The following is a 26,330-nucleotide window of genomic DNA, read 5'->3' on the forward strand; positions in this document are numbered from 1 at the left end:
AAACATTCTACAATTCTATGAAATCCAGGCTGTATCTCTTGTCACTCAATTAAGTGAACAGTTCCCCACACTATCTATATTCATTTAGCTTTTAAGCGAATTCTCATGTAAAGGTGTGCAGAAAGATATATGAAACAAGAGCATAAAAAGAGAATACTTTTAAGAATTATTTCTGCTTGGTTGTAACAGAAATACTTTCTGGCACAATATTATCACCATCTATCAAAATTACCCTAAAAGTGATTATAACTATAAAAAAGTAGCAAACCCTTCACCTTAAAACAGTTTAAGGACATAATACCTGAAGCTTCTCTTGGTTGGATGTACGGATGATTGAAGTCAGTATATCTGGCAAAGCTTCTCTAGGCAGATTGTCCAGAAGACGTCTCAGCTTTGCAACTGCAGGAACGGACATATCCAGCATCTCAACCAACTGTAAAGAACACACAATGAACAATATTCATAGTTGTTGGATGTTTCTTTTTAAATTTATTTAATCAAGTATCTGACTTTAAGAGCAATGCATCTTTAAACGTGCATAAATACTTTGCCAAAAATGTTCTGAGAAAAACATTTGCACTTAGAAGAATAGGCAACCAAGATTCTGGACTTTATACTAGTTCAAGATCATAATTAGCATCACTGCTCCTAGTGCTTTTTTGCTTTTTTTCAATGCCTACATCTTCTATTACCTTTCAAATACCCTGATTAAAAATCATCCCAGTTCCCTTCTTCTGTACCTCTTTAAACGCTGAATTCATTATACCTGAGGACATGTGTTTATAAAAAGATTCTACACAGGTGTGCTTTTTTCCCATTTAATAATATACAGTTTTAAAAATCCATTATATGGATTTTTTTTACCAGGAATTTTAGAAAAAGCACTTTCTCAAAAGCAAAATACATATATATATATAAAAATATGCTTTGTTTTGTTTTTTGCTATAATATACTTATGGTACCAGTACATAAGAACTACTATAAAGTTACTGTAACATTAACACATACAGTTAGGCTCATCCTGAAATGCACTGCATAGAGATTCTCAAACTCAACATGGAAATCTCAGGCCATAGCAAAGACAGTACTTTTCTAGCAGAAATCCTACTTTCACTAAAAAAAAAATGTATGTGGTACAAAGAGAGAGGAGCAAACAAATGAAAAACAAAAAACAAAAAAAAAGGAAAAAAAGAGCAACAAAGCATGTGCATCAATACACTGATTTAAAATGAATAGGATTAAACCAATTTACCTGCACAGCATATTTGTAGAACTGTTCTGACAACTCTCCAAGTTCCTCCTCAGACTTATGCTGATTTGTAAACTGCTCGAGTCGATCCAATTGCTCAACTTCTGCAATAGGGTACGGCTTCTCCTTCAACAGCTGCAGTATCTGGAACCGGCAGAGGCCCGTAACCAGCAGTGTATAATGTGGCTTGGGCCAGTTGCTACCAACCACCTGAACTGCCAAAGCAGCAGTGCCAATCCTGAAAACAGATCAAATGTTTGTATTATGTTTGTATTATTTGTTATCTTCCACAGAACATTTCATGTGTCCCTTACACGAAGCAACTGAGCTACAGAGCCTCACAGGTCATCACTGTTCCCCATCAGAAACATTAGAAGATTTCCTTTGTGACAAATCAACAGAACCACGCCTTGGATTTTAAAAAAACAACAAGACAACTGAAAAATGAATGATGGTAATGTAACACATACATGTGTGGAGAAATGTGATTTTTTTGTAAATAAATTACTAGGTTTTGGAACAGGAACAGAACACCTACGTTTCTGCTCAAACTGTACACGATAGAAAAATGATTCTTTACAATTTACAGTTCTGCAGTTTTCTAGCAAAACTGCTGGTCTCACGCAAAACTAATGCTTTAGATCACATTTATCTGACCAAATTGCCTATTTAAGCAGAATTAAAACAAACTGCAAAACCTTACTAAATCCACTGACGGAAATATGTTTTGCAAGGAATACAGCATGTTAATTTTATACACAGTTGATCCCTCAGAAATACAATCAGCCCTCATTTCACGTGAACTGGATCTTCCAAAATACTCAAAGGAACAAAGTAGCCAACTGACTTCCTATCACCAATAAGCGGTACAGCCCTAATGACCCCGAACCGCTTTCTCGGGTCGCGTCTCCGTCCCAGCCGGCTCCCATTCTCGGACTCGCCCAGCGGCAGACCCGCACGGCGCTGCCCACGCCCCACGCGCACGAGCTCCCCCGGCCGGGAGCAGAGCTCCGCTCCCCTCGGCGCGGCCCCGGCCCGGAGATACCGCCGCGGCCCCGGCGGGGGCAGCGTGGCCGAGGGCCGCGAGGGGCGCGGCGGCGGCACCTGTGCAGCGAGGGCAGGTCGTCACAGTCGGACGTGGGGTCGCTGGTGTTGGGGATGACGCCGATGATGGTGCTGCGCAGCGAGGTGCCCTTCAGCAGCCGGCTGCGCACCAGCTGCATGTTGCGCGGCGAGTCCACGCTCGTCCGCATGGTCGAGCCGGGCAGCAGGACGCCTTCATGGGTGAGCAGCAGCGGCAGGCGGCTGGGGATCTGGATGGCGCTGCCCGCCGCCATGGCCGCCTCTACGCTCCGCTCCGCAGAGCCCCGCCCCGCTACGGGCGCCCGGCAGGCTCAGAATCACAGAATGGCCAGGGTTGGAAGGGACCTGAAGGATCATGAATCTCCAACCCCCTGCCACAAGCAGGGCCACCAACCTTCACACCGAATACTAGACCAGGCTGCCCAGGGCCCCATCTAATCTGGCCTTGAACACCTCCAGGGACGGGGCATCCACAGCCTCTCTGGGTTCCAGCACCTCACCACTCTCTCCGTAAAGAATTTCCCCCTGACGTCCAACCTAAATCTCCCCTCCCTCAACATAAAACCGTTTCCCCTCGTCCTGAAATTATCAACCCTTTCAAAGAGTTGATTCCCCTCCTGTTGCTCCCTTTAGGTACTGAAATGCTGCAATGAGGTCATTGGGCTCGGGCCGGGCTCAGCGCGCCGCTCGCCGCCCACAGCGGCCCGTGGGTGACGGCGCGGGCGCAGCTCCGTACCGCGGCTGCCGCTACCAGCAGATGGCAGGCGAGCTCGTACAGTGCCGCACTGCGCTCCCCGGCGCAGGAACCCGCCCCGAGCAGGCCCAAAGCGAGCGAGCAGCATCCCCGGCAGGTGCTGCCAGCCCAGCCTCAGCTTTCCTTCGTGCCGGGACAGACCCTGGTATCCTGGAAAGGCTAGGGGAGTTTTATTGCAATGCGGTTTCCAGCAAGGTGGAGGCGTTGGCCATGGCTACAGCTCTGCTGTGCCCAACTCAGATGTGTGACCAGACCAGGCTCTGAGCACTCAGACCTACAGCAAGCTCAGGTGAACAAACAGAGCCCAGAAACCACAGAAGCTTTCCCCTCCTTTTTTCTTCCTAACCCTCCTCCTCCCCTTCTTTCTTCCCTACCTTCCACTGGAAGAAAGAAGTGCAATATCCAAATTGCATAACATAATAAGCTGTGTTAACCAATCCCCTGTTAATCACTGACTTATTAGCTATACTTTGAACAAAGGTAACCCTGTACAGAGGTGAAATCACAGTAGCAAGGAATGTGTTTACACCAACTGACCCTGTGAAATGTACAAGCACAGCTGCAGGCAGAAACTCGCTGAGTCATGCAGTCTGGTAACAGCTCAACTCTGTCAACCTACCGTAAAACACTAAGGTAACAAGATAAATGGAAATAATTACCATGATTAAATTCAACAGAAGTACAGCTGAGAAAAATATCTTCTCCCTATAGCAGCCTCCTTAGGTAACTTAGAAAGAAATCCAGAATTTATTATGCTATATAATACTCCATATGATATTTAGAAAGCATTGATGTAAGAGAGCACTTAACCCAAATACAGAAAATGTTTTGTGAACTTTCAAATGTTTAAGCTTCTCGAGCTATCTTGGTTTGGAATGCAAACAAATCGAACCAAAGGGCTAAGCATTTGCTCATCACATTTACTGATGGATTCTCTCAGCCTGAATCTTTTCAATTAAAGAGAATCTACCAATCTCACTATATTTATTCTCCAGGCCAGATTGTTTTTCCCCGAGACGAGTCCCTGTGGTCATCAGAAACAGTTCCTTAGTTCATTCTTGAAATGTTTAAAAATATATATGTGTGTGATTTAAAATCCTGTATTTTACTGCACAAACATAGAGTTCAGTGCCCAACTTCATTAGGATTTCTATGCAGTGTTTTACTGCTCCTAACTGGCATTTTTGCTTAAATAGAACCAGGTCACACCTGAGCAACAGCTCTTCTGATTTTTTTTTCTCAAGGTGCTGAACTTAACACCTGGAGAAACGAACCAGAATTAAGATATTTAGAGAATTTTGTGCCTGCACCTCAGAGACTTCAGATCAGAAGGGGCAGCTGCCATGTGATCCGATCTCCTCTGAATCTCACTAGCAACTTCTCCATTAGTTCACGGTATCTGAGATGCACTGTATTTTCTAGAGAGGAATTCAGCCTTGACTTAAATCACAGAATCACAGAATTGCCAGGGTTGGAAGGGACCTCAAGGATCATGAATCTCCAACCCCCCTGCCACATGCAGGGCCACCAACCTTTCCACCTAATGCTAGCCAAAAAAAGAGACTTACTGAAATGGAGAAGTTACCACCTGCACAGCTAAGTGTTTTAATAGTTGATTACACGGTCAAAATCTTGACCTTACCTTGCTTGTAATCACAGTTTCTTAACTGGTTTCTGCAGTGTCTTTACCTAAACAGATTGAAGAGTTGCCTACTGTGAGAAAAATCCTTCCTCTGTGCACACTACCAACATCACACAATCAATTAACCACTTAACTTTCTTTGGATTAAGCTTCTTTGTTAAGCATATTTCTGATGTTTTAGTGTGATTTAGTCCTACTTAAAAGGCCATAACTAGCATTTCAGTAGTAGTCTCTCCACCGTCATATAAAGGGGGTAATGCCGATTTCGGTCTGATATTTCTCTTCTCATAAAATCAAGCCTGAAGTTTCTAGGTATCACTTCGCACAGCTTATGCACTAATACTGTGGGATGAATGCAGCACAAATCTAACTGATGGAGGTGTGTATCACTGTGATGTGGTACAAGATAGTGCATGTGATACCAGATGGTATGGAGCACCTATGATTCCCACCTCATAAATTTGTGCTGATCATCTGAGCTCTGCAGACTCCTGCCTCCACTCTCTGAAGCTAGACGGACACAACAACAAGACCTTAGGGAATTTTCATTGACTAAAGCAAATCTACACCACTTTAGATCCCAGCACTGCAAGGTAAAAAACCTCATTCACAATAAGCACATAAATAGTTCCATTAATATTCTTCCAAAGATTGAAAGGATAGCAAAGGTTTCTCTGAGCTTGTTGACAAGATTATACTAATTATTTTGTAATACTGATCTTCTGCAAGACATGTCTTCAAGCAATTCACAAATGTGTTTATTTTACACCTATAAAACTCACCTAAGTTATCCTCCTCTCCCCCAGCTCACCTTTAATTCTTCCATCTTCATGAACAAGAGAATTCAGTAGCTCCATAAAACATGATTGAGGTACTTCACACTGAAGGCCTGAGATCAGAAGGTGCTGCTGAAGCACCATCCCTCAGGCATGCAGTGTATCAGCAGAAAAACAGTGAAAAGAGCTCAGGATCCTTAATCTACAATTCTTCACTTTGCACAGATCTGATCTGATTTCCCTTGCATCATATATATCTCATTCCAAATTCTTTATTCCTAACTGAAGGATGTAAGCATTTATTTTAAGATACAATATAAATAAACTTGAGCCTCACTTCTCATTATTAATTTTCACTAATTCATCACTATAGCTGAATTTAATATAAATGAAAGCATTTTGTTCATAATAAAACTGCAGCTAGGGACTGAATAAAATGACTAAATTAACCTAACTCAACCAAACCTTTAAGCTAATTATTAAAAAAATAACAAAAAATGAGAATTCAGAAGTAGAAGAGTGGTATCAACACTTATCTTTTTCTCCAAAATCATCATTCCCTGAGCTTTAATAGGCAGGAAAATATGTTTATGCACCCTACCCCAAGTACTGCTGGATTCCTCACACAGTCCTTATCTGGATTGCTTTACAGCAGAAGCCAAACAATAAACAGCACAAGAGTGAACAGCTCAGCTGGAACAGCAAGCACGCTAATTCACCAGCTGGTCGATGTCAAATGCTGGTTGATAATGGCTGAGTTCCCCTTAGTTTTTCCTAGTAGGAGAATAAATAGAATCTCTGTTGTCTGGACAATGCTTCTGTCTATATTCATATCTCTGTAGTGCTTGTAGATATGTCAAGACTTGAATGTTTTAGAAGAGCTTTAGAATTTATTAAGACTTGAGATTTGGAAAGGCTTGATAGATATGTAACACGTGCTCAGTAGTTTTTTCTTCAAAAATTGACAGCTTCTTTATTCTTATTGACCTGCTTTGTATCTTTGAAAATTTGCAGTGTCAAGTACTTAAAGCCTTCAACTGGAACATACCATCTAAGTGCTGTACATATACCAATTTGCATTTGAAACACCTTTCTATTATTTCGCACCTACTGTTATTGTTTGGAAATAATATTTACCTTTAGTTTAAAGTGGGAGTCATTTAACACAAAGAAAAAATACAGCTATAACAAATATGACTTTATAGATGCATACAAACATTAAGCCACTTTGCATTTCGATTGTTTTTACTAAGATTGTGCATCTTTGATATGTTGCATGTTTTAGTTGCTAGAACATTAACTAGCTCATCAGTCCCAATACCATTTATTTTTGTATTGACTAGATGTCAGTTATTAACAATAATTTTTCAGTCCTTCTATTCCAAATCAATAGTCTTAAGACCTTGAAGGGCACCCAATAACAGTGCTTTTATTCTGGTTACATAAAAAGTGAAAGCTTTATGAAAGCTATATGAAATTAGCCTTCTCCAGAGGCTCATTATCTGAGGGCAAATGCAAGTGATCCTGTCTTTTTAAAAAGTCAGGAAAGAGGTACAAGTTGCAGCTGTCAACCTGCATACACTGAAGATATTTCTTCCTTGGGGGTTGTGGTAGAAGTTTCATATGTGTGAGAAGTTCTGTAGAGGTTAACCTCATCACCTGTTTGAATTTGTTTGCAAAGCTGAACTGTAAAAATAATATATCTTTAAATATTAAAAACACTGTTCTAACCAACAACATCCACTATTAAGCTTCCATACAGTATGGACTCCTTGCCTGCTTATGTTTCATTGCCTCTCAAGTATTCTCTTCTCCTGCATAAGATGTTCATTTACTTTCTAATCTTCTGCCCCTTCCCTGGTAATCCCCAGTGTTCATAAGCCCTCACTTATGAAGGTCCTGCAGCTATGTTATGATACTCAATCTGTCATCAAACTTTCCCTTTCTCATATTGTTTTTAGTTTAAACTTACAGATTGTTTGATGCAGTGGTGTTCTGTCGGAATTATTTCTTGCTAGTCTCAACTGCTATGTCTGCGAATGAAAGAGAAAAAAAACTGTCAGTTTTCTTTTCAAATTCTCTTTCTACAAAAATTGAGCTTCTCCTAACAAACATAATCTTTTTTCCATTGCAAGAAAGTAAAGATGTAAAGATGTAAATTGTTGCTTTGAATTAGTCCAACCTGTATTTTTATACATCAGTTAATAGAAAGAATAAAAAGTATGCAAGACTAGTGCAGATTAAAGGACTTACTGTCAGGATTTCACAATACAGTTGATAAATTATGTAGATTTTGCATTCTTACCAGGTGAGAGATTCTATAAAGGCACTGTCCATTCCCTATGCATAAGATGAATCACACAAATCAACTGTTCATTAGATTATTTCCCATTAAATTTTTTTTAGTGTATGCTCTTCCAAGTGCTGCATGAACTCTGATGATTCCTAGCTTCCTAGCATCTTGGTTTGCGTCGTCAACTCTTCAAAAATTTTTAAAATACTGTACTAGGAAGTAAAATTATGTAAGCTATTCCAAGTTATACCAGAATGCAACTTAATTGTATTTAAAAGTTCATTTGTTTTTAATGTCTAATTTTTCTACACTAGTTTTACTGAGGAAATTTTTAAATCTGTTGGGTTTTTTTTAGGCTCTGTATTACATACCCTTAATCATTCATTCTTCACACAAAAGAATCTGATTTTTCACATCAAACTTTATGAAAAAGCTACCAGTTGGTTATGCAAGTTCAGCACATGGAACAGATGCCAAGAATTGCTGGCAGAACATTACTAAGAGAGTGTGAGACCTTTTGGAAATTTCTAAAGCTGTGAGTAGGACTTTCATGGTAATTGTAATATGCATTTTACAGTTGGTAACAGACCTCACAAGAACAACTGAACTTACACACTTCATCTTCTATTCAGAAGTGAGAGGTACAATGAAAAGAAGAAAAATTAAGAAAATTAAGAAGAAAATTCAAACACTGTTCAGATTATGAAACTAGAATAGCATAGACCTTGCCTGTCTTGCTAGGCAAGAAAGGGTCTTTACAACAGATAAATTTCACAGAAATAAGAATTCAGAAGAATTTCTGCAGGACAGGAAATACCCACAAGAACTTAAAGAAATGGAATCAGTAGAGCTGTGCTGATTAACACTCACAATGCCATGCTACCTACTTTTTTTCCCCCCCTTTAATTCACATACTGCCAAACCAACCTTTTTACGGAAACTGTTAATAAGAGATAAAAAAAAATTTCCTTTGCATGATTTAACTGAATGAATGAGCTGAGCTGGATAGATTTGAGGTTTGTGTAACTTCGGTGTATTTCTGTAAGCTCTGTCCCCTTTTTTATTTAATTGTTACTCTAAAAGGGAAAAAGCCCAGAAAGTAGCCAACAAACATGAGATAAAACATAGAAAATACTGCAGTTATTGCTGTGGCTTATTTGAAGTAAATAACTCTCCTGAGTCAAATGCAACCATATTCATACATCCATGTTTTAATGAAGTAACAGTTTGAAAGAGCTGTAGAATCACGTTCTTGTATTCCTCTTATCAGATAAAAGATTTTCTTTTCCACTGTTCAAAGGAATGTTTGCTGACTGCAATGTAAAATTAGTGTGCTAATATTCTGGAATACTTCTGAGGTTTCCCTTTTAAAAAATCCACATTCTGGGGGACAGCAGAGTCCTTAAGCCTGTTTTCACTTTTATTATGTAGACAAAATCATAGTATTAAGATGAATGTGAATTTTGCCTACATCTCTTATCAACTACTAAACATTCTCTTATGGAAGAAGACCTGAAAATCTTGCAGGGTCCCAGACCAGCAGATAAAATAAATGTTCTGAGTCTGGGTTTTCTACATTCTTTTATGAGACAAAGAATCAATCTCATGCTATCAATTTAAGATGCTACTAACAAACTAGTCTTCCTGTATTTTTGCATGTGTTGACTCTGTGGGGGGTTTAGCATAGATTGAGGAACTGTAGCTTCCAAATGATGCACCCTACCACCTAGATGGTGTTTGGCTGTGTAGTCTAGCTAATTTTCCTTTTCAGCATATAAATCAAGTCTTTGGCTTTTGCTTCTAGCTCTTCTAATAGTGCTGCTTTAACAAGAGAGAATGGAATACCAGTGCCAAAAAGCTCACAAGTTAGATGTGGCAGCAGGCCTGGCTGCTGGGGAAGCAAAGGACAGCATAACCCCTACAACACAAGCAGAAAGAATACAAAGTAGCAGGCAATAAAGGGAATGATCAACAGAAGAAACAGGCAACTGAGATAAGAGACACAGTAAGCACTAAGGATGAAGAGACAATATAAAAGGAGAAAGATAGGAAACAAGAATGCCTTGTGTTGCGCCTCTTACAGTCTGTCAAATTCTGCTGTTTCTTTCTGAGACCTGCTTATTTGCACTCCTCACTTTTGGGGGTATTAAGCAACAGTAAATATAAAATCTCCTACTCTTGTTATTATTTTTCCTTTAACATCACTTGAAATGTTTCTGATCAAGTAGTATTTCTTGATTCGATTTACTGCCTGTTTTTTTTTTCCTAAATCAATTGGTTGCAAAAGTACTGCTGAACAGCTTCAAATTCTGAGCCATTTAGCAATCTTTGCATGCATTAAGGTACTTTCAGTCCTTCCTAGTATTGTATTTCGCCTTGAACTTCCCTCTTCCTCCCACTTTCATTGTATTTCTGTTCTTCCTTTCTCCTCTTCATCTTGCAATATGATGTGCTTTCTACCATATCCATTCAGAGACAAACTGAATAGTCTACCTGCCCTGGATTTAGACACTTTTCTGTGGTTTTTACAGTTTAACAACACATCATCTGCACTCTGTATACCAACTCAAGAACGTTTCACTTCCTGATCCTAAATAGGACTTCCTACACAAAGCATGAACCTACCCTACTTTCAGTTATTCATCCAACTTTTATCTACATTAAATAATTTTCCAAAGGCAAAGGATTTCAAAAACAAACTTGAAGAGAAGCAGTTGTTCAGTCTGTGCATTAGCCAGATGATCTTTTTCACACTGGTCAATTCTTTGCAATTATTTCTTCACACATCCGTTTGGCAGAATCAGTGCTACATAAACATGCAGTTATTCATTACTGGTTTTGGTCATCATCATAACTAGAGTCATTAGCCAAAATGTTATCCATAATTTCATGTTTACAAAAATATTTTTAAGGTGCCAAGTATTATAAAAAATTGTTTCAGCTGCATTGATTTAAAGCCACTAAGTAATCATAACTGCACACTCCCTGAGGATGTATCAAGAAATAATATACCAGAACCAATTTCCTCTCTAGTACAGTTGTCTAAATTCAGGTCAAGTAGCCACTGACCTCGTTTGCTTGAAATTCTGAAATCTTTCTGACTGAAACATATCACAGGTATGCAGCAACCACCCACTCTTCTACTTCATTCTGATTTCTTTAATGTACGTAAGTTAAAAACAAAAATCTTGTTTTTCATAGATATAAGTGTATTAGCTAAGCACGGCAGAATCTACATTTTAATCTAGTTACATCTCTAATAAAATAGTATGATATAGGATATTATGATACAGGATATAGAGAACATTGCAATACACCTCTGTTTATTTTTACTTATTCCCTTTTTTTTTTTTTTTAAATTTGTGGTAAAAATTCTTCTTTGGCATCTATTATAAAATTTGAAATGTTTATCAATATCAAAAAGGTCCTAGTTGTTACAAAAAACCTGCTGTAAAAAGGGATGTGTAGAAATGAAAGAACTGCCAAGAGATATTATAATGCATGAGGTATCTCTGCATTTTCTGGCTGCTGGGGAGGCAAAGGACAGTATAACCCCTACAACAAGTATGAGATTAACCATGTCACAGTGATACACACAAATTTCTTAGGTTGGACAGTTTTCACAATGAAAGATGAAGAGTACAGTACATTCTGCTCTAACAACATCCAAGACTACAAGTCATGCAACTATAATTTCAACTGCCTATAATTCAATCATTCAAGCTGAGATTAATTCTTCAGAATACCAAGGAAAACACAGTGCTGGAACAGTACCAGCATGGACTACAAATAAACAGAAGTAAAAGCAAGCTTATTTCCATACGTATTTACATAAATCTTGAAATTGTAGTCAACTCCATTCTCTTCACTTTTCTTTATTCTTATGCCCTCACTTACCTGACAAAAACAATCTTCTCTATTGATGAATCTAATTACTTCTGGAAGAACTAATATTGATATGGTACTGACATATAACATACGTTCCCTTTGACACAAGCTATTTAGCATTATAGAAATGGATAACAAGAGAGGAACAAAGGTTCTTCTAACATTTATGTGGTATTTAGGAAGGGAGGACCATACTTTCCGATCAATTGCATTAGAGAATGCTCATTAGGTTTGATTTTGACATAAAAGTATTAATGACAGCAACATTTTCATCCTTATACTTAAATCTATGAAATATTAAATTGCTGTGACTTTGCACATTCTGGAGTAACCTGCAGGCACAGCCCAGTGAGAAGCACTTTGCTTCTGTGGTAGCAATATGTTACCTAATTGGCCTCTGATGGCCAATGACAACATTGCTAAATTAGATGTATAATCTAATTTATAATTAATTTTAGATACGTCAACACTGAAATATTTTAGAAGAGCTTTAGAATTTATTAGGAGATTTGGAAAGACTTGATAGATATATAACATATGCTCAGTAGTAGCCTCCCTTTTCCTTCTCTTTTAAGGGAGAAACAAACTGTTTTATGTATATATTTATGACCTGCTACTTTTTCAAAAAAAACTTTATTTTTTTTTTAAGATACCAAATTTGAAATTACAGTTTTTATTCAAAGTCAGGATGCCTCACTATTTTACTCCAATACAGGGAATACTATCCGTTAGTCTCATCTGCTTCAACAGCAGTATTTATAAAGCACTTATTTGTGATGTGTCACTATATAGTGAACATTCCAATAAGTCAATACAAAAGAACACTCTTTTAGGAACAGCTTTAAAAGCCCACAAATCTTAAAAAAAAGTTTACAAAACCCATGCTCTACAAAACTGATCTTACTACTATTACTACTGCTACAAGAGTTTTCTTGTTATTTAAGGCAAGCACGATGTGGAAGAACCTGTAGTCTGAAGTCTTTTGTTTTTACTCACAATGCTTATGGCAGAATAACAAAAGTTGAGAAACACACTGCAGGTTAATGTAGCATTGATATTAAGATGTCCAACACCAGGTGGCGCAGGAAGTACTTAGAGTGAGTATTTCATGATCTTTCTGCTTTAATTCTACTTGTAATTAAAAATCTTTTAAAGTACAATTGTTACTGCAAAGCAAATACCAGTACATTTTAAATGAATAATTATTTTTAATTTTTAGTGGCTACATGAAAAACAAGAAGGGAAAAAAAATAGCAAAGTAGCTTTCCAGGAAATAGTAGCCTACAGGAAATTAACTGACAAGACGTGACAGCAGCTAAATTAAAAATAAACAGATTCTATGAATACTGATGTAGAAGAAAAGTATGCTTCCCCTGTTTCTTTTAAGGCATGGAATCCAGGATAGGATATTCAAGCATTTTTTGGAAGTCTTAGCCCTAGTTCACAGAAGAGTTCACATTTCACATTTAATATATATTGAACATTCAGCTTGTTTCATTAAGTGTTTTGTTTTAATTTGCCTATGATATCTAGTAGTCAAATTCATGAAAAATAAGTTGCTTCAGACATGCTGGATTTCTAGGTTTCAGATACATTTTATCTTTTTCTTCACAGGTTAAAATGATAACAGCATTTTATATCAGATATTACGCTTCTATTTCTTTATAGGAACCATGCCAGCTCCTCACACCTTTCTCATGAATCTCATGAATGCTGTTTTAGCATAAATAATTTAAGACAGATTTTTTGCTTGTTTAAAAGGTGGGCAGATATTTGGAAATTATAAAAAGTTCAAACTAAATTAAGCAGTATGAAGAAATGACAATGCAAATACTATAAACATGTGACTTTTTCCATGTTGTCATCATATACATGCTCTATTAAATTAGTGTCAATCCTGTTATTAACTCTAGTGATATGTTTCATCAGTCAGTTGGAAGGGATGCCTAGTATATAAACCCAGCTGCAAACAGGATCAGCCAAAGTATGCTGCATCATTAATTTTTGATGCATCTCAAGCATTGTTCCACTTGCTCACTAGCCAATGTACTCCAGCATTTGGTTACCCTCATATTTTTTTTCCTGCTTAAACAGAAACTGCTATCCCAGTTTCACCCACTGACTCTTCTCCCTTTGTTGGATATCACACCTTGAGTCTGGATTCATCTTTTCATCCTCCCATTAATATTTACATACTTTGGTAACATCTCTCCAAGCCTTCTCTTTTCCTGTACGGAAGAACACCAGACCAGGAGATTAGGTGCTCCAAATACTCAACTTTCACATCCATTTGCTAGACTCAAACCAGCATGTCAACATCTCTCTTTCACTGGAGTGCAAGAAGAACCCAGAAATGGTCACAGCACTCCAAACCTACTGGTACTGAGCAAAGGAGAAGCACCACCTCCCTCCACCTGCTAGCAGCACACCTCCCACCATGTAGTCTTGTCTTCATAATGCAGTCTTGCTATAGTATGAAGTCAAGATGAGAAACATGAAAATCTCTGGAATACTGAATGCTCTCCTTTTTTCCCCAGGTGGCAGCTATTTCTCTTTACGGAAATGATGAACAAGAGATCCCCACAGAAAAAAAAAAAAAAAAGAAAGAAAGAAAAACAACATCATATTGAGAATTACAACAAAGAAGTCTGAAAACAGCCCCTAAGAAGTCTGTTCTTCTATCCCTAAATGGTTTACAGCTCAAATTCTCTCAGAAAATAATGGGAAAGATACAAAAAATATTGTAAGAGAAAACACGTGGCAAAAGCAAGCAAAGTAGTTTTCACATTTTCACCTTGCAGAATCACACTTGAAATTTATGTTAAGACGTGCTCCAAATTTAGTTTTGAAGACAACTTGGTAAGACATAAAGCTATCAAGGAGCTTGCACATTAGCTGAACATACGAGGCCACATGATACACAATCAGGAATATTTCAGCAGAAAGACCAAGTAGCTCCCTTTTCCAGCACTTTTTACAACACTAGCATCCTTTAGTCAGTATAATTCTCCGCTCTTGTACTATAATAATTTTCCCTAAACTCAAAATCTTTGCTATATTTTTTATCAGTTGCTGTGGTATAGCCCAAAAAAATCTATTTTAAGAAAAATGAACGATGTGATTTCAACATGAATGCATGTGTCTGAATCAAGTAATTGGCCGCTCATTCATTAGCATAACAATTATAAATGGCATACCGCTAACTAGGAGAGAATTTCTGGTATCAAGTCTCACAGTCAGCAACAATAGATCTCTAAATATTTAATCATTTAATTTTAATTATGATTTATATTCATTTAATATTTAATTAACATAATTAATATTTATGGAGATTGGAAAGAGCTGTGCCTTGATCAAATATGCAGATGATAAAGACTCCAAGGAGAGAAGAGAGATAGAACTTGATACAAGGGAATTATAGTGACAGAGAAACACTAGAAAACAAGTAGGAAACTACAGAATTTCTGGAGTATTTGTAAATACATGTCTGTGTATGTAGGTATGCATTATAAAATATTAATTTTTCACGTGCATACATACACACACACACACACTTCAGCTGTTACAGAGATGAAAATGGAGAAACCTCTGTAGCCTAGGCAGAAGCCTGATGCATTCCTCAATTAATATTTTTGTATTTTAAACTTAGACATAAGGGCACTACACAACAGCCAAACCACTGACAATGTAGAAAGCTTTAAGGAGCATCAAAACATCTTTTAAAGTCCCCAAAAAACAAAATATAACAAAAGCACTTCGTAACACAGCTAAGCATATTTTCTTATATTCATATGCATATCACAAAGTCAAACAGATTTGTAATACAGTTGCACAAATGGGGCAGAGAAAAATATCTCCAAGCAACAAGATCTACATGAAGGACAAAGCAAGTAAGTGGGCAGAAAAGACAGTCTGTGAAATCAAAATTATCCTGCAGAAAATGCAGTGTCTGATAAGACCAGAGGAATAAGAGAATAATAAGCTAGAAAGATGCCTGGCCAAAAGATTACAAGTCCTTCTCACCTCCATCTTCTCCCCCCAAAGAAAAGAAACAAAGCAATGACATGACAGAAGCACGTAAGATTACCCAGAACTTTTAGAGTGGGGTGAGAAGCATGAAATATTAAGATCAGAGGAGGGGTGGGGAAAGTAACATCCCCTTCACTTCTAGCTCTCTTTGTTGAAGAGTTTATAATAATTCTGATTATCTTGAACTCTGCAATCAGTACTAACCATAAAACAGTCAGGTCCATGGTTGGTTGGCTGGTTTTTGTTGTTAGTTTTTCATTTCACATTCAGCTAGTTTACAAGATTGTTAAGGAGTAACAGAAATAACATTTTGAATGTACACTGCCTGTGATTAAGGACTCAACACTGCCAACGTGTACTGACAAATATCAGTGGAGCAAAATATTGACTGGAAGTCCATCAGTGGAATTCCTAAGTCTCCGCTAGTTAAGATACACACAAATATATGCATGTTAACATACACAGTTGGAACTCTTCTCACTAAATCCCTGTTAATAACATTTCTTCACAACGGGAAAATTCTCAGGAATTTTGCCACCAGGCTTAAATAGTTCCTTTAAAATTGATAAAATTAATTTTGCACATTCTTAATTTTTTGTTCCAAGGAAAATCTGATAAAAACTCTGGAAATGGAATGCTAGCATACTAATTAATCCAGTACAAGAGGCAGATGGACAATTAAATAAAACCTTCAGAACTAGGAACAGAATTTTAAAACTGATTTCCATCCAAAACAAAGTCAAATCTGTTTCTATTAGAAAAATAAAAAGCAGCATACAGAACAACTGAAATTTCTTTAGCTGTATCATTATAAAATATTGTGGCTTGCTTACTTTTCGTTCTTTTAACAGGGTCAAAGCATTGTCAACATAATCTTTAACCAAAATCTGAGCTGAGTTAAACTCTTAGGATATGACATCTCAGCAATGTTGAAAGGTAACATGAACATACACACTGATGCTCTTTGCATGCCCTTTGGCAGTATGAGGAGGATGCTGGTTATTTCTAGCAAATGCCAGTTGACTTCAAGAAGCAGAAGCTTCTTCAGCTCACAGAAGCAGAGCAGACAGCATGCAATGATGGAAAGAAGTTCTTAGCCCATAAACATGGCCTTACCATTAATTACTAAGTGGTGTATTCAGGTTGTCTATCGCACTCCTAAGAAATGCGTGACGGTCTTTAAGCGTCAAAAGATCTTTATACACTTCAGAACACAATTCTCCTATAGTTAAAATTTCTAAGATCAATCTGACAACTATAAAACTGTCATGGTTTTGTGATTTTTGGTTTTTGGTATTCCACATCATAAGATCATGTGGGGCAGTGGGAGTTTAACTGTTAATGCCCAAGCTCTGGGTACCTGCCTGGAATAGAAGAACTACATTCCCCAGGGGACTTTGCGGTCACAGACAGTCTCAAGATATAACTCCTGGCAAGGTCACCTGATGCACTCTTCTTTGCCTGCTTTACGTCGGCTCTCCTCCCTTTTCTCCCTGCTGCTCAACTGGACTGCGCATCTCACCTCAGCTCTCTGCGTTGCGGTGAGGCCTATCCACCTTTCAGACATTCTCTCTCTCATTATATTTGATTTATTAGCTTCAATTTTAATTATATTGCATTATAGTGTGTTATCTTGCATTCCAATACTATATTTAGTAAATTAGTTTGTTTCTCCTCAGATCGTTGCTGCTGTTTCTAATTATTTTGGGGTCCCCTGTTCCCTTTTTCCAGAGGCGCGGATCTGCGGATCCCTCTGCCCTGCTAGTCACAGAACCGGGCCGAACCAGCCCGTAAACCATTGACAAAAACAAACATGGCAAATGTTTGTTCTCACCTGTTACATACCTTTGGCTTTTGCCCTTAATGAAGGACATATATGCAGCATTGCTGGATAGCCTACCACCATCATGATATTATAACAGCGTAGCCAAAATGGCAGTATTACACTTCAGTTCTAGCCAATTATTACTGCAAGATTCTTATTTTTGTGACCTTCAGGAGTTACTCACGATTGGAGATACATGCAAGCTTGAAGAATTTATATAGATTAGCAGCAAAGAAGTTTGTACTGTTAACATCATCTTATTCAGCACAGGATTGACAGAATAATAAAATGAAAATGGTGGGAGAAGAACATAAAAAGACAAGTAGGAATTCTGCATAAACAGAAAAACAGCAAAATAAATATAAAAGCAAAAAAAGGTTTGTCTCATCTCTTTTTCCGGTGTTGTGGAACAATCTCTAGTCTCTACCCATAAAATGAAAAAGGCTGTGAAGAATTATTCTCAAAATTCAGCAATTTGCATGTGCCTTCAGCCAAACTAGCATGTGGCTCTAATCAAAAACTAGCAGAAGCCTTAAATTGCTTTTGTATAAGTTGAATCCAATCCAGATGTCCTATTCCTGATTGGCATGAACATTGAAGATGACAGTAAAATGTATTTATAACTCAAAATTCATGTTTATGGAGTAGGGTCGGATGCAGAGAATATTATAGCATGAAGTCCAAAGTACCACAAAGCTCTGTGAAAGGAAATGGGTTTTACATTTGGTATTAACCTGAAGAAAGTTTGGTTTCTAGTGCAGGAAACTGACATTCATTTCAACTTAATATTATCACTCTATGACTTCACTCCAGAGATTGAAGAAAAAAAACCACCATGTTTTCATCCTATTCCATTGTGGTCTACATTTAGCTCGAAAATTAAGACTGTCTGTCTTTGTGAAACAAATTCTCAATTAATGATTCATTTTAATAATTTCCTAGAGGAATCATTTTGCATAAAGAATTCTTTCCATGAGCTGTTGCTCTATGAAAATGTGCCCAGTGTATTGCTCCTAAAGATGCCTTCACATGAACTGACAGAGTAAGGCAATAAATTTTATTACTCAAGCATTTCCTACATAAACATCTCACATATTAACGGGACTTTTTTTTTTTTTTTTTAAACCTCCACAGGTAATGTGAACATTCTAATTTTCATCTCTGCACTGCCTGAGCGTAACACCCAGACAAGAGTCTTCATAGCAAAAGTAAGCATTGCTCATATAATAAGCAATTATTTTACGTGGACCTGTGGACTGTCACCAGGCATCTTCAAAGCAACTCATCTTGAAATCACCTTTAAATATTGAACCTAAGAAATCAGTTAAGTTTTGCTCTCAGGGAAGGCATAGCACTTCTGTTATTGCTGAAATTTCTGAAAGCAGAATACATTACTTATGATTTCTGTGATGAAGATTTCCAATTCTATCGTAGTAAAATCTTACACTATAAAGCCCTAAAGAAATAAAGACTTTCACATGGAAAGAACTGCTTCATATTCTCAGAAGCTCTAATTTTTCTGTATTTGAATGCAAACCTGTTTCATATCTAATCAAGCCATTAACGTGGAGGATCATTTGGTTTTGATTTTTTTCCATATTCACTTGTTAGAAGACAATGACAGATTAAGAATGTTAATTGAGGTTACCTTTCTTTATGACTGACAGAATACTGTTTTAAGTACAGAAATGTAATAGAAGTCACAGGAATAAATGAATACCCAGTAATGAATACAGATGTGCATATGCTTGAAAATATGAACATCAGAAGAGAAATATCACTTAAAGCATCACTAAAGCATTGCACAGTTTGTATCCTTTCTATATTACAACAAAATTATCTCCACTGTTGTTCATTCTTGGTCAGATATTTTAGTATTGTGGAAATAATTTTAAATCATTTTAACAAATTTATTGCAGACTAAGATGGCTAAACTCTGCTATTTTTTACTAGCAGCAATTTCAAGAAGTTAAATGGGTGCAAATGCTAAGATTTTAACACAGATTAAATGGACGATAAAGCACTCTTGGGAAATATCTTCAGCAACAGTAATCAAATAAAAAATTGTAATTTTGAAGTAGTGTACTTTAAAACTGTGGTTGTCCAACACAAGGGGACTCTCAGAAAGAGTATACATTATTGTAGTTTTTTTGAAACAATGGAGTTGTTTTTTTTTTTGTTTTTTTTTTTTATAAAAAGCTTCATTTCCCTATTTTAGTCAGATGATCAGCAGGCCTTGAACAATCCCACTTACCTTCTCCTTGCTGTTTTTAATCTGTTAAATATCTGCCAATCTTCTTGAACCACACAGGTGTTAAGTAAGCCATGCATAATTAACTCACTTAATCTCATAAATTATTTCCTTAGTCTCCAAATAGCTTTTGATGCTATTTCTCCCAAATCACCTGTCCTTAGGTAGGTGAGGAGCAACTCAATCTTTTTGGAGCTTACTTTTTGTAAATTGTAGGAAGACAGCAAGTCTTGAATGTATTGATCTTTAGGAGTAAACATGATGCCTTAAAAAATGTGGTCACAAGATCAGACTGTATTAAGATATATTTCTGTGTGAATATGAATACTTACCTTCAAATGGGATGGAAAACAAATACAGAGCGGTAGGATTAAATAAAGAGGTGTAACATTTTGGGTAATATGCAGTAAAGCATAGTTCTCATTTTTGGTCTAATTGGTAAAGAGGAATTGGTATGTACACAGAGAGCAGAATAGTCATACGCGTGTGCTGTGTTAAAAATGACAAAAATAGAGGCATTCAGAATTGAATAAAGATGAAGGATACTGAACATAACAAAAAAAAAAGGGAAATCAGTAGATTGAGCAAGCACACGCCCATCTCAGACTAAGATAAATGGCAAAAGAAATAACGGCTGTTAAAACATGATGAAACAAGCAAAATTACTAGTCTGATAAATTTGTATCCTGATCATTAAGGCAAACTAATGTTTAATAGGAAGAAAACACACTGTACTTCTGATAATTTTGAGATAGAAATTACATAGAACTTCCCATAAAATGCAGTTCTAACATTATTTTACAATGTCAATCATCATGAAAAGACCGAAAACAAGTTTTCAGAAAGTTTGTCTAGCAGTGTACGTATTTGCTCAAGATATTTTATTAGTGTCTTCTTCCATTTAAAATTTAAGACTCAAATTGGTTACTTATTTTCTGTTGTTTGTTATACAAAATATGCAGTTAACAGTACACAAAATAGGAGTGAGTTCATGCATGCAAAACATGCTAATAATCACAACTTCATGAAGCAAAATCAGTAAAGGACATTTTGCCAGACAGAATGATCAGCACTTCTATTTTGTAACACTTAAAAAAAAATTTCTAAGATCTGTAAGTCCTTGTATTTCACAAGTATACAAAACATAGAAAAGAACCTTTTGAAAATCACAGGATATTTACAGAATGTAAATTATTGTGTGCAGTACTGGCTACTGTCCTAAACTAACTGCATCAGTTGTATGGGGTTAGTTTTTAATTTTTATTTTCCACCTCCAAAGAGACACTTGCTGATTTTCTTCCTAGTCCCTCAGGGAGGCTTTGGTTTTGGTTTTAATAAAACCCTTTAAATTTAGATGGTTTTTCTTGGTTTTTTTTTTTTCCTCCTTTTCCACTATTTGTACTAAATGATAGTTCCCAAATAGCCATAGCTTAACTACTCCCCTGAGCAGCTTGCATGGGACCCCGAAGCAAGAATGATTACTATTAAATACTTCAAGATAAATGTGAAGCTGATAAACAAAGGTGATTACTGATTAGAGCAATTTCTAAATGAAGATAATTTTTTTTCTTAATAATTTTTAACAACATGTAAGTGGATGTTTGGAATCATTCATCTCGTAATACTAATTTACAAGGTTCAGCTCTGACCAGAGCAAATTTGCAGCTATCAATTATGAACCATTAAACCTGATTCCTGTCCTAGAAAAACACCTAATTCATTTTTTAGAGGGATTAAGCACGGTCTCACTTTGAAGCTGAAAAGAGTTAGATGCTCGCTGATACTGGCTCACTAGCAAGAAACCTGACAAGTTTATTTAAAGAAATGGCAGGGAATACTGAGCAAAACAGGGAATTGCACGTGATTTACTTGTATTTTTGTTGGACTTCTGATAAAACATAAAACAGGTAGCAAGTGAGATTAAAAGAAAAAAAAAGAGAGCTTAACTAGTAATATAATAAAATGGTAGAGAATTGGCTGGCAAGAGGACTCATGTTAAAAGAACAAGTGCTTTCTTCATCTAATTTCAGCCACATTACTTGCAGAAAGAATTTGCCTCAGGGAATCCTAATGATCACAAAGTAATGTACCAGAAGTCTCAGCGAAGAAAGTGCTGCTATTCAGATATTCATAAGGGCCTTGAAAAATTAAATGGTTACATTGGATTTAACCACAGAGGTCACATTTCTTTAAAAAGACACACATTAATTGTATGCACTTCTCCTCTACATTTTAAAACAAATACTACCTTAAAAAAAAAAAAACCTGAATTCTTTTCTCCTTTTATTTTTCTAGGGTATTTATTTAGCACAATTTCCATGCTTAACCTACTGCTAATTTCCAATTGCTATCCTACTTTCCTCAGTGAAAAGAACAACAGAAGCTTAGGTGTGTTTTCTCTGTTTTTGTTTTGTAATAATCTCCATAATAACAACTAGCTCTTAAAAAGCTAGAGATCTTGCTTTCAAATAATAAATTTAAAAAATACATATAGAAGTGTTTAATCAAAGAAGTCCACACAGTTAAACAGACTTCAAAATGATTGATATAGTTGTACTATTTAAACTTCAAAGTTTTCAATGAACTGCTTTTAAAATCTAAACTTCGTGCACGCGCACATGTATTCTAAGTGCATGTCAATTTGGTGACTTTGTTTTTTAAACACTGGTAAGTTTGCCTCTAAGAATCTCAAATAAGCCATGAAGTATTGATGTCTTTTCAAGGTAATGCTACGTATGAAGAGATACAATTTTTACTGTCTTTCAATATTTTTCTTATACTCTTGTGAGTAAAGTTACATCACACACTCTCATACATTAGCTAAGATGGTAAAATTAAATCATGAAATATGCAGAGGTTCACTCAGCTTTTACAGCAAGCAGTGCTCTACAGCACACCCAAGAGACAGATGGTATTCCCTTCTACTATTTCGGTACCCATGGGTTTGTGTGGCCCCTGTCAGCCATTTAGAGTCCAACAACAAGGGCCAGTGTCTCAGCTATAGTAAACTGAAGTGAATGTATAGCTACATTATTTTATGCTAAGCATCTCTCACTGAATGCTTAAGTCAGTTATTTCCAAAAGATAAATTAACTGTAAAATTGTCTTTTTCTCTCCTGATCCTGTAAGATTCTGACTATGTGTAAGGGCAAACATTTTCAAGTGTGTTAAAGGCAGTCACACACTTCCTTTAAGTGACTAATCCTTGATCTACATTTAGGGATTCAAAATGCAGATGAAAAATTTTACAGTATAAAATTATACCACAGCTGATTAAGTTAATTCAACTACTAGAAAGGTAAGCATTTCAAATTATATAGCAGTTCTAATAATCAGAGTAAATGCTAATGTGATCAGTCACAAAGCTGATGCAATCATGTATCAAGATAGCACCTTGTTACACAGGCTTTTTTTCCCCTTAGGATTTCATCCTTCTCTTTCAAAAATGTAGTGGAATGAAAATGACCCACTTTCAAACATCAGAAGTAAGACCACCTCTAGGTCAGCTTATAATAGATGACTTATCCACACACCTACCTTACTTTGTCTGAGGTCTTCCTCTCTTAGCTAGAGAGACAGGTGTCAGTAGGACACAACTACACAGAAGTTTCATAATTTTTCACCTCTAGACTTCCCTTTGAAGCTTAGATATTAATTTCTTAATGGATACATGGTAGTTGATATCTACAACTTCATTTCAGATTTGGTAAAGACTGAATTTAAGCTCTTCACAGGCTTAAACTCGTCCTCACCGACAGCTACTTTAATTTGCCTCACACATAATCCCAGACTTCTGAATTTCTATAGCCTCAATGGACCAGTAGAACAAGGTTTTTGCTCAAGTAAACATCTCCATAACAATCAGCAATTTACTATGCTTTAAGCACCTCCAACCCACTAAATCACAACCTTTTTTCCCCCCGAGTACACAGTTAAAGCATAGATGTTTTAGTTCAGAATTACGAATGGAATTTTCTCATGCTTACCTTCTTACAACCCTGGAAGAGAAATATTCTCTTTCTGCTCCCTCATTACTCTTTTCCTTCCATATTTACATGGCAAAAAAAATTTCTGTTTTATTTTTCCAAGATTTTTCTTTATAGCTTTATAAAAGCAAACTGCCAGCATGTGGCACACAAATCAACATATGCTGACTAGAAAGATAAGCTAGAAAAGACTGTTCTGTACTAATCAAAAAGTCCTACACTAATCAAAAACAGAAACATATCCTACAGTAAATGCTAATGCATCAAAGGCTCAACTAATGTGATAGTAAGATTAGAGAGATACAAAAAAGGCAACATACACAGCAAGGAGGATCCTAAAACAATAATCTGCTAGCTAGTCTACTGATCTTGCATGATTTAGTAGTTAGAAACAAGCACAGCACAGAACAGAAAAAAGAATAACACCTGCATAACTTGGTAGATTTAACACTGATGGAAGATCTAAACTAATCCTTTTCTTTGTATTTCAGCTGACCACCTGATCATTTCTGTTTTCACTTAAACAGCAGTGCTTCCACAGTGCAGGGCTGCAGATAAAAACAGTACCCTTCATGTATACACAGTCTTTTAAGGTTAAACACTTTCTCCTAAGAATGCACCTGTGTTCATCTACTGCATATGTTGTCCTTCAATAGCAAAAAACCTACAAGCCTATCTGTATAAAGTCATGAAAGCACCAAATACGTATTTTGGGAATGACTGTAAGAGATTTGCCACAGAATATTAATGTCAACAATCATTCAAACAGTACTACTCGGCCTCCTCAGTTAATTTTTCTGCAAGATTTTTACTAAGGAATCAGTGGAGATAATATCACCACTGAAAGATTGTAGATTAAGGTCACTCCACAAAGAAATACAGTAGACTATAGGGGGTAGTGGGAATGGCCTCAAGTTGCACCAAGGAAACTTCAGGTTAGGAAAAATTTATTTTCTGAAAGAGTGACCAGGTGCCAGAACAGGCTGCCCAGGGAGTTGGTGAAGTCACAATCCCTGCAGATGTTCGTGAAATGATTAGAAGTTGTACTAAGGGACGTGGTTTAGTGGGGAAATATTGGTGGTAGGTGGACTAAATGATCTTGGAGGTCTTTTCCAACCCTGGTGATTCTATAGAAGTAAAACTATTCAAGTGAGACAGCTTTTAATTCCATTATAAAAGCAGAATCAATCACACTTTGAAAAATTCTATCCTCTAGTTCAATTCAGAAACACAAAGGGAAAAATTGAGTTTAACTACTTTAACAAAGAATAAAACTTGGTCTGTGCATTTCTGTGTATTGACTTTTTGTTTTGTCAAGGATGAGGCAGGAAAAAAAATCAAATAGTCTGTATGCAGACTTAAATGTATCCATCATTCTTACTAAGTACATATGATTTAAACAATTTTTTAGTCATTCAGTAGCTATTATAAAGCTGGAAGGAGTATTTGCTAAGAGCTGTCTTATGGCAAGGGCTCTGCAAGTCAGTAAGTACATTTGACAAATGTTCCTATGAAATAACACAAGTTTTTTTCTCTGGTTCTTGTGCTGAAATATGCTTAGTCTTATCAAATGGAAAGTGAAGTATTGAAAGACTACAAAAGTAAAATTTAGGTCAAAGTGTGTTTTTCAGATGGTGAAACTAAGCATGGTAAACCTTTATAGAAAACACTTACCCCAGATCAACAAAAATACAAAAAAGCTGTAGTTCAATACTGAAAATGCAGCACCTATACAAATAAAGATCTTTGTATAAATCCTATAAATGCAACCCTCAAAGGCTTTTTTCTACATGAAGTGGAATAAAGAGGTACTATGCATGAGACTTCTTAAAGCTACTTTAAACAAACCATTTTTCTTCAGCACTAAATTCATGTTATTTATTTTAAAAGAAAGCATTGTCATGGGTCATGTCATCTTCCTTTCCTATTTACCATATATGTGAAGATAATAGATTCAGGTCATGCCTTTAAAAAAATCTTTTTTAAAAAAAGGAAAAACAGCATTTGAGTCACAAAATGTGTGGTAAAGTACTCAAGTAGCCCTACAACATACTTACATTGATCAGTCCATAGAATCAGCATGGTGACCACGATCACATGAAGCATCATTAAAGGTTTAATTTTTATGTTGACAACATTAAGGGATGTTTCTATATTACACAACAATTTATTTTATAAATTAAAGCAACTACTTTTAAAATTTATGTTTAGTAGAGAATATTTATTTAATACTAGTTTAGCAAGACTTCTTTAACAATTTCTGAAGAAAAACAAACCTCATAAGTGAGATTCATCCCATCTTGAGATAAAATGCCTGAAGTATGTTACAAGAACAGTTTTCTAGAAGTGTATACTTGACTGCTTGTAAGGAGAGCTCGTTTAACAGACAGTTACAGACATGTACATTATAGATACTTGAAGATTATATGAATCTAAGACTTTTACTAAAATAATGAAAGATCAGATAGAAAGTATTAGCTCTAAAAAGATTTAAATCAGTTAATCTTCATAAAGAATCTACACTTTCTGAAGCAAAAAGGTCTCTGTAAATAGT

The 26,330-nt window shown here is 36.5% G+C and overlaps 1 protein-coding gene across 5 annotated transcripts in view; it reads right to left on the reverse strand.

Moving 5' to 3' along the window:
• The window catches only part of LONP2 (lon peptidase 2, peroxisomal), a 106,437-nt gene that overhangs the window by 37,128 nt on the left and 42,979 nt on the right, over positions 1-26,330 (reverse strand). For 3 of the 5 annotated variants that reach the window (XR_016470921.1, XR_016470920.1, XR_016470919.1), the window contains exons 3-5: positions 7,477-7,537; positions 1,253-1,487; positions 302-433 (exon numbers count right to left, since the gene is read on the reverse strand). Coding sequence is in view for 2 of the 5 variants with exons in the window: in XM_031614911.2 (XP_031470771.1) it covers positions 302-433; positions 1,253-1,487; positions 2,354-2,586 (600 nt within the window). In the remaining 3 variants the exon portion in view is untranslated. Of the gene's footprint in view, positions 1-301; positions 434-1,252; positions 1,488-2,353; positions 3,031-7,476; positions 7,538-26,330 lie in introns of those variants that run through there. The other 2 variants (XM_031614911.2, XM_090149964.1) reach the window with 1 other exon arrangement.

The sequence above is a fragment of the Phasianus colchicus genome, chromosome 13, assembly GCF_987193195.1.
Source record: "Phasianus colchicus chromosome 13, bPhaCol1.hap1.1, whole genome shotgun sequence".
Taxonomy (NCBI): domain Eukaryota; kingdom Metazoa; phylum Chordata; class Aves; order Galliformes; family Phasianidae; genus Phasianus; species Phasianus colchicus.